Source organism: Pholcus phalangioides, unplaced genomic scaffold (genome assembly GCF_987345545.1).
Source record: "Pholcus phalangioides strain wild (caught in Gottingen) unplaced genomic scaffold, Ppha-v1.0 ptg000003l_1, whole genome shotgun sequence".
Taxonomy (NCBI): Eukaryota; Metazoa; Arthropoda; class Arachnida; order Araneae; family Pholcidae; genus Pholcus; species Pholcus phalangioides.
Genome location: NW_028301596.1, coordinates 44,690,810 through 44,704,179, shown reverse-complemented (window position 1 = coordinate 44,704,179; position 13,370 = coordinate 44,690,810). Strand labels below are relative to the sequence as shown.

The following is a 13,370-nucleotide window of genomic DNA, read 5'->3' as shown; positions in this document are numbered from 1 at the left end:
CTTTTCTTTATTTTCCTCGAGCGGCCGCGGAGCCCCTGGAGAGTGTACATAGAGCCCCAAGGGCTCCGCGGAGCACAGGTTGAGAACCGCTGCTCCAGACAGACGAAGCGCATTTTCACTTGGATGATGCAGTCAATACTCACAACTGCCGAATTTGGGAACCAGAAAATTCGCACGCTATTTTAGAGGTTCCGTTGCATTCACCAAAAGTGACGGTCTGGTGTAGATCAGTTATTCTCGGTCAATACTTCTACGAGCAGTTACGTTCTACTGGTCCGGTGACGTGTTCGATCACCGGAAAGCAATATGCATTGTTCTTACAGAACGAAATCGTTCCGGATTCGCAAGCACGTCACTGCCTTGCAGACACAACATCAGCCGGCACTTCCCTAATCTATGGCTTCCCTGATCCCCGGACTTTATTCCATGTAATTTTTGGTTTTGGGGGCATTTGAAGCGTCTGGTAAGGGGTCATCCAAGTATTACGTCAGCATCGGGGGGGGGGGAGAGGGGGTTTTGGATTTGCTGACTTTTGATGACGGGGGGAGGAGGGGGGGTTGAAGGTTGCTTACGTCATCAACCACCCCTTTTTGAAGATATAAAATATTCTAAGCTGCTGACGAAATTTTGCTGACAGGGGGGAGGGGGTCAAAAATGGCTGAAAATATGCTTACGTAATACTTGAATGGCCCCTAAGTTGTGACGTCCAAGTACAAACATTATTTGCACATGTCGCCACCAGAGGGCATTTTATTAAAAAATGACACATTTAGGCAAACGTTTACAATTTTAACAATTGTTACTGCAACAAAACATGTTCCACATGTTGGCCATCATTTTCAGATACCATGTGAAATCGCAAGATGGCATGTTCCACAACTGACCGAAGTGGGTGTGTGGAGAAATGTTCAGCACATGGCGTGAAATGCTGTCTTTAAGATCAGGTAAAGGGACAAAATGGCAGAAAAACTTCATCAGCGTTACCGTGAAGCTTGGTGATATTCCCGAGCGGAAACAATCCGCAAGATTCAACAGGCCTCCGGAAATGAAACAATGGGCACTGCACAGCTAGCCAATTCAGCTTTCATTTCCCAAACAGCTAAATGCTTATTCGTTATTAAATCACCCCGTTTATGAAGTGCGTCTTATTCGGTACCGACGTTATGATCTGACGGTCTGATTGTATATTGGATGAAAAAAATCAAGCATATTGCGTAAATATATACATATTTATTGAATTCAAAAACACACATTTGACAAAGATTATGCAATGCACAAGACAATAATCACATGATAGCTCTGCAATGATCATGACAACTATAAATGAATTCAAATCAGAAGCCACGCATTTCAGCTATAAACAACGTTTCCCACAACCAAGAGGGTTCCCCGAGCAAATAGATCTTGGGGGGACACCCCCCCCATTTCAATTAAGGGAGGTCTCTCAAACATGGATATTATTTCAAGAATTTACAAAAATTTCGTAAAGCTTTTCCCTTCCGCATTATCTCTCATCTAGAAGTAATGAATGAATGTTTAGTTATGTATAGAATCCAACAAAATTGGGAAAAGGGGGGGGGGGGTTGTAGGCTGTGTGTCATAGACACGGCCGCAAGTTTTGACGCGAATACGTTTTTTTTGTGTCTTGAAAAAATTGTCATTATCATCGGCTTTGTGTTTGGAATAGGTTAACAAACGATGCCAATGCCGTCTATTTTCGTCGCGAACTGCTCCAGACATAGCGGAAAACAATTTGCTACGAATCAGGGCAGCGGGCCCTGGTGCCCAGACGGGAAGAGATATTGAAACCGGAGCGATATCCTCGAATGCACCTTTGCAACGTGCATCAGACGATACCATTGCTTTTTTGACGTGAATTGCGTATTTCTCAAGATACGAGTGTTTAAAGAATTTCGTCACGAAACTTTTTTGCAAATGCTCCCAGTATCATCGTTAGGCGATTTAAAAGACGTATTCACGCCAAGAAAAAAACAGTTTTACGCATGAATGGAAATTAAGTTATCGACGAACACTAAGAAATGTCTGTATCCAAAATAAGATAATAGCAGAGGAACATTTTCACAGAATCTGAAGGTACTTCGTAACGCATAACAATATCCAAAGTTGTGGAGATTTTTAAAAGAAAAGGCATGAAACAATCACAAAACATAGATCCTCCTAAAAAAAATACTTATAAAAGCCCCGCTCCTTCACGAAACTTTTCCCACAGTAGGTGGCGTCTTTGATGTCCTCCTTGAGAACAGCTCTCTTCGGGAAAGGAATGTCTCCAGTCAGCGCGAAACTAGCTCTTGAATGGCTTTCATCCATAAAAAGTACGTTTAATGTCTTGTCTTCATAGAAATTACCGAATCTTTTCTGTTTTGAACTCAGTGGTAGAAGAGAGGCGAAAAAAAAGTTTCCTTGAAAAACCCTCGAGAAACTCGTTCCTATTCATGGCACCTGTTTCCATCATTCCCACACGCTTCAACTCTTCCCGCCAGTATATAATTTCGATAATTCCACTGTGCATGCGAGACACCACGCACGCAGTCGTATTACATACATACCAGAAATGCCCAGCGAGTGAAAAGTGGCTGCGACGATGATGATGATGATGATTACAACAATGACTATGCTATTTCTATTGTTGAAGAATTACTACTATTTTTAGCTGCTTCCATTGGTTCATTTGGAAATCAGGCCGTCGGTATTGGCGATGGCTTCGTTGTCTTCCTCTTCCGGTTCCGCTAGCGTCAGTTGGTGGCGTTTGGCGTCGCCGTTCGGGTGATGTTCCTGGAGTGGATACCAACTCCCGTTCATGACTGAAAAAAATTGGTAAAATTCGAAATTTAATTTTTTTTCCCCCGTCAACTTTTGTTCCGCCATGACATACAACTGCTGAAACAAAAACGATTTTTCGTTATTTTAATTAAACAAATTTTTACCTGGAAAATTGTTCTTCTTTTTGGCTTTTTCTCTTCTTATCGCCAAATGGTACAACGCCAAGTACAAGAGGCCAATGCAGGCAGAGAAAACTGCAATGCCCCTGAAGATAACCCTCAATCCGTGGTGAGATATCAAAGTCCCTCCGAGAAGACAGCCAATGCCTCGACCTATTTTCAAAGGGTGTGAAGATATTGACAGTCATAAAATTTCATCTCATAAGGTACTCTTAAATACGGGGCCGGAACTAAGGGGAAGCACAACTGCTCCGGGTGACAAAATTTAGAGGGCAGCAAGCAGTTTTAGGTGCGAATAAAGAACACCGTAATAAAATTATAGAATTGCAAAGTTGTGGGGGGGGGGGGGGTTGAATCATGTTTGCCCCGGGCGGCAAAAATCCTAGTTACGGCCCTGCTCTAATATACAAAATTGATACACCAAAAATACAGTATTAAGAGCATAAATACCATTCTTGAATCAGCAGTTGCGTAATTGTGGTTACACAAGGCCCATAGACAGGGGTATAAGGAGGATCGCCCTTTGGAGAGGGTACAAAAGTCTTCTTCTCAAGAAATTTTGAGTTACCACCCTTCAAAAAGCATTTACATTAATAGAAATTGGTTAATATAGTATATAAAGTGTATTTTCTTTTGACTTTTTGCTTTTTTTTCCACCGACATTTTTTTCCTAATTTTTGGTCGGCACGGGGAGGCCGTGCCCCCCCCCTCTTCCCTCATGTACACCCGTACCCATAGGATGACGTTGTTTGTCCAGGGTACAGTTGGAACAAATGTGCCTGATGCGTGACGACGTAGAGGAAAAACAACATGGCTCAACTGACAGAAAAGTGGGCTCAGGTTTTCAAGTCTGCCAGGGTCCTCCGTAAAGTTCTCACTATAGAATTGTTCGTTTGAAACGTTCTCACCTTAGAAATTCATCAATTCAGATTCATAAGTCTGAGAGTGCAAACATGGTAGCGGCTGGCTTCCGATTTTGCGAGTCGTGGCCGCAAAACACATACTTTGGCAGCCGGAGGCTAGTACGCGTTTTGACACTCCCGTGTAATCTAGAAAAAGCATTTAAAGAGTGAATGCCACGCCTTCTCTAATCCAGCCCCCGGGGCATCAGACCTGCCTGCCTGCCTGCTCGCGCCTCAACGTAGTTGTGACCCTGGGAGCAGTTACGGATCGGTTAAAAAATCCTGAAACCAATCCATAACGGTGCCGACTTTCAGAATCGGAGACTACCCGCCACTAGGTTCGTACCCTTATGTTGAAATTCGAAGTGTGATGTAATTTTTAATGAGTGAAACTGGTAATGTCCTCTTCACCAGACACCATTTCGCCATCTGCTTCACACCCATCAAACCCATCAAGTTGGCTCCCTTGCACCTTAACAATTTGACGATGAACTGCTATTTTCACCTCAAAAAATTTTATCAGTCTTTATATTTCAACCCAGGCAGCTCTTTTATACGTCGCGACATTTTGTTTTGCTCTTACGCCGGCGCCGTTGCGCATTAAGACATAGCAGTTCCAACGTCATGTCCCTCCCCGATTCTGGAACAGGGCCTAGTCAGGGATCTTTTGCGGCTTCCCCGGTCAGACTTTTCACGGGCCCTTCTATAGTTAATTTATAGCGTGAAAAAAAAAAAAATGATGGAATTGTTCCGGTTCCCAGGGCTAGAGGCCCTGTCAGCCCCGCTTTGAGGGGGGGGGGGAGAGGGGGGCATGTCCAACGGTGCCGTGGCAACTATCGACATTTATAAAACCTGGTACGTATGACTACAATTAGACCACTGCTACCTCTCGCGTGGGATTTATAGCACTTCAAACCTTTGTTCGGAATTAGCCTGCATAATTGGCCATCTACGATACTAAATAAAATACATTAGAGTTTGACGAAAAGCGTATCGTCAGGACCCGGATGTTGGTGACATTTGCATTTTTTTTTTTCACTTTAAGGGCATTTTTTCAGGTTTCGGGGCATTTTCGGCATATTTTTTCACTTTGAAATTATTTTTTTTTAAAAAGAGAAAATGCATTACTTTATTTAACGTGTATCCTCCTTTATAGATGACAAACAAAGTTAAGAATCAATTTCAAGTAAATTTAGTACATAGTAAAAATTCCAACAACTGGCCATATCTATTAACCAAACAATAAACGAAAGTGAATTCAAGAAATTCTGATCCTATATGGGATGTTGAGAGGGAGGGGGGGGGGGGAATTTTCATTACATAAAAGGGGAACATGATACTTGCATGCACTACGGGGGGATTTTAAAATCTGCAAATCCATGTGAATGATTTTGATCCGTGAGAATGCTGCAAGCAGTAAGATTTGTTTTGCCTTGGGAATATTGAAGCAGCGATGTCGTGCATAAGATCAGTCTTCAACATTCTGAATTCCACCATTCAATCCTCAGGGCCGTAACTGGGGAGGGGGGGGGGCGACTACCCCGGGCGGCAAAATTCAGGGGGTAGCCGTTTTAGGCGGAAACAAATAACCCCCGTTGTAAAAATTATCGAATTTTAAAGTTGCGGGGGCGACAAAAATCTTAGTTACGGCCCTGCAGTCCTTGCAGAAAATTATATGGATTTTATTGATGTGATATCGATAAAGTCAGTGTGCTAAAAGTGAGGTAGGCCAATTTGCTATCATGAAATTCGGAAAAATAATGGAAAAAAAAAGGAGGGGCTTATTGCCTGCAGTTTTTTTGATGTCTTTACGGGAGAGGTCTAAGAGGTCTGAAATCGAAGAGTAATTAACACTGCGAGTTGATCAACCAAAACCCCCATCCCCACAATATCCCCAAGAACGTCAGTTAATGTTGAGAGAAGCTTGTCTTGTCTTTTCGGAAATTTCTATTTGGCCTTCCGATTTCTTAACCCATTCCAAAAATTATAAATTGTTTTAACAAAAATAAATTAAATCTCATGGTTAGAATGTGTGAATGGGATTTCCCCCCCCCCCTTTTCCTCCAGTCTTAATATAATGACTGGTTCAGTCTGTTTTCTTTCCTCTCTTCTCAGCACCGTAAGGCTTTGTTGTAACCCTACGAAGTTGTTCTTTTACCTTCCATTTATTTCTATACAACTTTTTCCCCACACATATGATGTATCCTTCTACTATACACGTATAAGAGTAAAAGAAAACTGGTTGGGTGAGGGTGAAAAGAGAAATCTACTTCCGTGTGTACACTACACTACTTCCGTCCTACACTCTCTTTATCTGCACTTATATACAGTGAAACCTTTCCAAGACGGATACTGTATGAGACAGAAACCTGTCTTAAACGGAATCAAAATATATTCCTTTCAAGGATTAGTGCTTTTATTTGCTCCTTTATAAAACGGAAATCTGTCTAAAACGGAATTTTATTTTAGTCTATTGACGTTGCGTTTGGTACAGGCCTCACTGCATTATATTGTTTTCTTCCATTTGGTTTTGTTTTTTCCCCTTCAACTTCTTTACCTCCCTCTAACGTGCGATAAGGTTAGGACGTGGTAACCATATTTTTTGCCCATTCGTCAAATAGAGATCATCCGAATTTCTCGCTAGTACTTTGTAAGCGAAGCAGTTAATAGCATTTCTTGTCATTTTTGAGGAATTTTTCTTTTAGTTTTTCGCCGTTTTTTACACCCATTTTTCAGAGTTTTTAGGTCAACAACATCCGGGCCTTGGTTATAATAATGAACTGGTACTCACCGATTCCAAAGTGTAACAAGTTGAGAACGAACTGCATGACTATGCTGTATCCCGGTGGCGCTAATGACTGTCCATAAGCAACTGAAGCTATCCACATCACGCACAGTGTGAAACTTCCCATGGCAGCGAATGGCAACGTCCACAACGGAGAGAAGACGAACGATACGCCAGCGTACCTCGTCCCGTAGAAAAGCAACGCAAACACCAGCAGGTTCGCCCTTCCTATGTTCCTCACCAAATTCTTGGATATAACCAGAAACGGTAAGCAGCACCCGAATATCATCGTGTATCCCATCCCGACAACCATCCTGGAGCAGTCGATCTCCATCATTAGGTATGGTAGGAAAGTAGAAATGACGCCCCACTGCATTCCCAGAATGACGACGATGACCACGAAGACCAGAAGTTCCGGAGAGAAAAATTTCACGTTTTTTCCCGGTAGGGTCTGGAACTCGGCCGTGGATCTTTTGTTGTGAATCGGCAGGGCTATTATCAGTGCGCACGATATCACAGCGAGTCCAGCCGCCACGAACACTGCAGGGAAAAACGTAGTGATGCCTTTGGGATCTGTGAAGTGATCCAGCAAAGCACCACTGAAAGGTGCGAATGCCGACATTCCCAATACCGGCCAAACGTGAAGTCTACCGTAAGCGCCTTCGAAATCGGACGTGCTACAAACTACTAAAGCATCCAGCAGGCACACCGCCGTGAACACGCAAAGATCTCCAATACACCTAAGCACCAAATAGCTCCAAAACGTTACGACTTGGTTCCCATTCGCTTCTTCGCAAGGATTCGGTGACCAGACCGAATGGCCATTAGAGAATCCGACTCGACAATACACGTCACAGTCGATGGGCAGCTCTCGACAAGTGACGCTTTCGTATTTCTTGTTGTTGAGTAGAATCGGGCCTCGTGGTTCGTAGCTGCACACGGACACGTTGGCCCTGAGCTTGTCGTTATCGGCCATCCTTCCCGGTTCCAACAGTGACAGGTCGAACACGTCATGACCACTGGGGCCGGACCCTCCATCTATATCGACGTCTTCAGAATATCCCTCTAGATCGCTACGCTCCTCGTACGTCCAAGACGAAAGTGCCGTGTCGAATTCGGCGGCGGAATTGTTGCCACTCTTCGGATCGTAGACGACGCAAATGGTGCCGCTACCGCCGTGGAAACAAATGTGCAGCGGCCTGTTAGATAAGGGTTTGTGACCGTGTTTGCATCTATAGCGGCAGTCCCTGAGCCTGACGGTTGTCATGTTCTTGACGAAGAATGCGTTGCCGCAAGATCCCCAGTTGATGCATCGTTCTATGCGTAGGCCAGACCTGCAGCTAAAGTCTTTCAGGGGGTGGAACTGAAGCCTCTCGGACTTGGGGATGAAAGACAGCACGGCGAACGCCACTGCCCCCAAGAAGATGGTCACGACGCAGACCGACTTGTACTTGTTGTAGCGTTCGGCTATCAGCCCTCCAATGACGGGACCGATCAGGCTGACGAACGCTGCCACGGCATTGATGAACGATAATTCTGGTAAAGAAAATCCCAGGTGTTTCATGTGGTGTGTCAAGAATGGCGAAAAGCAACCTATACCTGTAAAACAATGATTTGTATAAGAATGAAAAAAAACACATTACAGTATGTAGACAAGATGTTTGGTCTTATCAAAAATACACTATTTGCTATGAAAAATGGAGCTTTCACGAACGTAAAACTCAAATAAATAACCATGTGTATTACTTCAGATACTTAAAGGTATTTCAAATAATTATTAACAATAATAAGGCTCTTGAACAAAAGCTTTTTCATTCTTTTTTGTAAGTTTCTTTTTGGCAAGTTTCACGTGAATCGCAGAGAAATGACTACTATGAGAAAATAACTTCATGAAACGCTCTGTGCCAGTGTTTCTCAACTGCCGGGCCCTAACACTAGTCACCGGGCCGTGAGTGATTCGCAGTTTCATTTTTCCCATTCATTTCTCGTTAGTTGTGTGTATGAACGGGCCTTTCACTTACGCAAAAACGATTTACCGGGCCGCGGGCTTCCAAAGGTTGAGAACCACTGCTCTATGCCAGTGTTTCTCAACCGCCGGGTCCTGGCATCAGTCAAACCGAGCCGTGAATGATTCACTGTTTCACTTTTTGCCCGTTTATTCCCCTTTAGTCATGTGTATAACCACCCCTCCCCCCTCAAATGTTAAGAAACACTGCTCTATGTGTAAATATAATAATAGCTTTTCTGCGGGTCTTTATGTAAAAATGGCTTTTATAAGCTTTTATACCTCTCAAAGGCAATGATATCTTTTAATTTTCCGCGAGAGAAAATGTTAATGCTAAGGCATTAAATTACCACTCTCCAACAACAACAATGTTCTGTACAATAACTTCCCTTCAACAACAACAATGTTCTGTACAATAACTACTCTTCAACAATGAACGGTGCAATAATTACTCTTCAACAGATCTTTGAGAAGTAATTGCTCTTCAACAGATCTTTGAGCAATAATTGCTCTTCCCAACAGATCTTTGAGCAATAATTGTTCTTCAACAGATCTTTGAGAAGTAATTGCTCTTCAACAGATCTTTGAGCAATAATTGCTCTTCACAACAGATCTTTGAGCAATAATCACTCATCTCAAATCAACACTCTTATCTGTGCAATAATTGGTTTTGAACGTACAGTGCTTTGAGTTACAGGCGTAAGCAGGATTTTCAGAAGAAGGTTTACGCAGGTGGGCCATCAATTTTTTTCTTCCCGGGAGGAGGGTTCATTTTTTACTACAAAAAAGCACTAAAATCGGGAGTGAAGAGTCCTCCCCCCCCCCTCCACGTACGCCATTACTCTGAGCAATAACCGCCCTTCAACAATGCTCGTGCAATAGCTGTTGGTATTCAACAATATTTTGCGAAATAATTCCTAACTGACGGTACTCTGAGGAAAAATAACTTCTACGCAAAAAAATGACTTTTCAAAAACTTTCTTAAATCCAATTATGTCTTTTAACTTTTCTTCACTGAAAATGATGATCAATGAATTTAACAATGTGCTCTGTGTAATAACTACTCTTCAACAATGTGCTCTGTGTAATAACTACTCTTCAACAATGTGCTCTGTGTAATAACTACTCTTCAACAATGTGCTCTGTGTAATAACTACTCTTCAACAATGCTCTGTGTAATAACTACTCTTCAACAATGCTCTGTGTAATAACTACTCTTCAACAATGCTCTGTGCAATAACTACTCTTCACACACGATCATTATAATGTGAATGTATATATTATAAACAATACCAAATTGGTAAGTTGAGCAATGCTTACTCTTCAAATGGTTAGGCCTCGCGTATCTGTGATTCTTCATTTTTACATTGCAGTTTAAGATATTAATAATTTAGAAACTATGCTATTATGACATATTCGAAGAATCAAAACATCACGGGAAGTAGAAACGCTTACACTCGAGCTTGTAGGTACGATACATGCATCTTGATTAACAATAGTAATGGCAATAATTATGTTTTAATATATCCCACTTCCTCCACAAAAACCTTTGCTACCGAAATAACTGTATAAATAAATACTCACTTGAGAAATAAAAAAAGAATATGATGGATAAGTAGACGAGCTGACGGTTTCTACACACTGTAGCCATTTCAGTTTTCTAATCCGTAGCTGTAAATGATAAGGAATATAATTAGTAATTATTCGAACTGATCCAATATATTCAGCATAAAAAAATTAATTTCAACTATCAAAACAAATTTAATTCTATATTGATCAATTTTCAGTGATTCAATCCACACTGCTGTGCGGTTCTAAACCTTTTTCCAGGTGAGATCATACATTGAGGTAGCCATTCGCTTTAACAAAGTCAATAACCTGAAACAGTCCTTGTAAAGTCACAGGTGTCTGAACTGCTTTCAGCGCCGAATTTTTTTTTTTTTTTTTTTGTATTGTTTGGAGGCGAGACAACACATAAATGAACTCAACATGAAAATAATATGAAAAAAGGCTGAAAAAAATTACGAGACATTCAGCCGTAAGTTCTATTGACAGCAACGCAATAAACCTGTTGGTGGGAAAAAAAAATTAACAATGTAACCCCTTTCGGTTACGGTTCGGTGTCGTCGATTCCTGACAGTAAAAGAAAAAACCGCCAACAATATCCGCAAAAAAACCCCATTATTTTACAACATTCCGTTTCGGTTTGAGGGGAAAAAAAACCCATGCTTTTTTTTCCATACGTAATAAATAATACAGGTATGTGTCGTCCTGGAATATAAGTAATTGCAGAAATAAATCAGGACCCGTGATGATGTCGATTCTAAGAACTCCAAGCACCCCATCATGTCTTTAGAGTCCTATGAAATCATTAAATCTTAATAATAAGAATCCTGCAGCTAAATTCGTTATAACACAACTGGATTTTTTCTTTAGGGTGATATTAATCAGAAAAATATATCGAGTCACATGAAGAGTTTTCCCTGCAGTAATAGTATTTCTGGGTGTGCCTCAGAAATTCAACGATAAATACAAGGTGTGCCGCGAGATAAAAGGGCTAAAAAAAAATGCCTATGGGTCATTCCCCAGCAAAAAGTGTCCGAACCATGTCCGAGACTTCACAATATTTTTTACAAAATTTCAGAGCATTCTGGTAGAAATTTAATTTTTCTCCAATTCTTCATTTAATTCTCTGTCATATGGTGTTTCTTAATTTGTTTCTGATGGTATATGTATTCACACAAATATCCATGGTCCCCACAAGGGATGGGCTGACAAGGCTTCAGCCCCGGGGCCCGGGACAATGTTCACAATTTTTTTGCTTTTCCACGCTATAAATTCCCCATAAAGGGACCCCCGTAAAAGTCTTGTCGGGGGCCCAGCAAAACATCCCAGACTAGGGGCCCTGCTCCAGGATATGGGGGCCATGCATATATTCATCCGACATATTTTTTTTAATCATCGTTTGTAGCAAAACTTTAAAATATCATTAATAAAGGGTCATCGCACATACTGTCCATCCCCCCTGATTTTTCTCCAATTTTTAAATTCGAATAATTCAGCGAATATTGCACATAGAAAATTGGATCTTTTTTTGGCCTCAGGAGAGACGAAGAAAGGGGTGCGGTAGCCCAGGTCGATAAGATACTCGCCTTAAGTACCAAAGCAGTGATGGTAACTTGTGGGAAATTTCCCTTATTCGTGGGAAAAATTTGACAAAATTGGTCCACATGGGAAATTTCTTGGCGTTTGTGGGAAATTTTGAGAGTTCATCAAACAAAAGAATTTTTATTGAAAAAAAAATATATACATGCAAAACAATGCTTCTCTCTAGCGTAAAGTACTTGACTGCGTATTTTCACCGATAGATGGCAGGACAATTTTCGGAATGTGTGGGAAAAATTTTAGTCAAAAGGGAAATTTTGCTTGACGAGGTTACCATCACTGTACCAAAGGATGTTTAGAGGTGTCGCGAGTTCGATACCCGGTTCGTCCTTGTCAGAAAACTTTCCTGACACAGGGGTACAACAAAAACGACGGCATGACGATGCTCGTCTACCGTCGTGAAGGTTGTTGTCAGGGTCCCGGGTTCGAACCCAAGGGAGGATATAGATAAGATATTTTCCCTAACGAACTCGAGGCGACCACCGATAGACAGCACCTTCACTTCCAACCCATCTCACTAATGGCAGTAAGTGCGATATAGCCAGAGTTGGTGTTTGGTGAAGTTAGCGCACCAACCTCTCGATGAGTATAAAAAAGCAAGCCTGCCGTTCGGAATCGGTAATAAATTGTAGGTCCCGGTATAATTACCCCTCGCGTGCAGACCGTGGTGCGACTAAAATGATCAAATGAGACGGGGAGAGAACTTTCTAATTGGAAGTTGGGGGACCATGTAAAATTTTACATTTCTTATTTTGCGTGTGAAACACTGAATTTTCACTCTCAAAACTACTTCAAGGTAATTTTTAAACGGCTTAGAGAATTTTATAACCTGAAACTAGACCTCTACGAAGGACGGTTGATGATTGCACTTTACAGGACGCCCTGTATGCAGTACTATATTTCCACCGTAGTTTGTTCTCTATTCATTTTTCATCATTTCCATTAAGCACGTTGGCTTATAATCTCCACTGCACGCACCGGCTGTAAGAATCGCTGCTGCTCCAGGTAGATTATTCTACACTGGGGGAAAAAAAAAAATTCACAGCTTCTTCTTCAGCTAGAAAATCGCCAAAAAAAACTCGACGACATGTAAAAAACCGCTCTTCCTCTAATAAATAATTCAATGTCAAGGATCTCATCGATGCGCCCCCTGCTTGCCATCCAAGCACGAACGATTCCGCCCTTGAATTCTCTCCACCATCTGAAACAAGACGTAGAAAAATCGTTTTCCGAAGGAAATGAGCACGACAAAACACACACACACACACTAACAAAAAAAGAGCTCTCGAACGGCACATAAATTGCTGTTTTTTCTCTTCCATTTTTCAATCCATTAAAAATGGCTACAAGTCAGATAAGAAAGTGAAAAAAACCAATTTCTTGAAGCCGGTCCGCCATTACGCAATGTTGCCTTAAGAAAAAGAAGTATAAAAATGGGTGTCTCCATCCATAGACAAGCAGGAAACGGTAATTACGGATTTCTTCTAATATATAAGAAGAAAGGGGGCCCCCACGGCCCCCGTCTACCATCTGCACGGTCAACCGACTCGGCC

The 13,370-nt window shown here is 41.7% G+C and overlaps 1 protein-coding gene across 2 annotated transcripts in view; it reads right to left on the bottom strand.

Moving 5' to 3' along the window:
- Positions 1–1,215: 1,215 nt before the first annotated feature.
- The window catches only part of LOC149088661 (major facilitator superfamily domain-containing protein 6-like), a 46,725-nt gene continuing 34,570 nt past the window's right edge, over positions 1,216–13,370 (bottom strand). For both annotated transcript variants that reach the window (XM_089248609.1, XM_089248616.1), the window contains exons 3-6: positions 10,237–10,323; positions 6,654–8,246; positions 2,946–3,113; positions 1,216–2,822 (exon numbers count right to left, since the gene is read on the bottom strand). In XM_089248609.1, the coding sequence (XP_089104735.1) occupies positions 2,686–2,822; positions 2,946–3,113; positions 6,654–8,246; positions 10,237–10,303 (1,965 nt within the window). In that variant the 5' untranslated portion in view covers positions 10,304–10,323 and the 3' untranslated portion in view covers positions 1,216–2,685. The remainder of the gene's footprint in view (positions 2,823–2,945; positions 3,114–6,653; positions 8,247–10,236; positions 10,324–13,370) is intronic.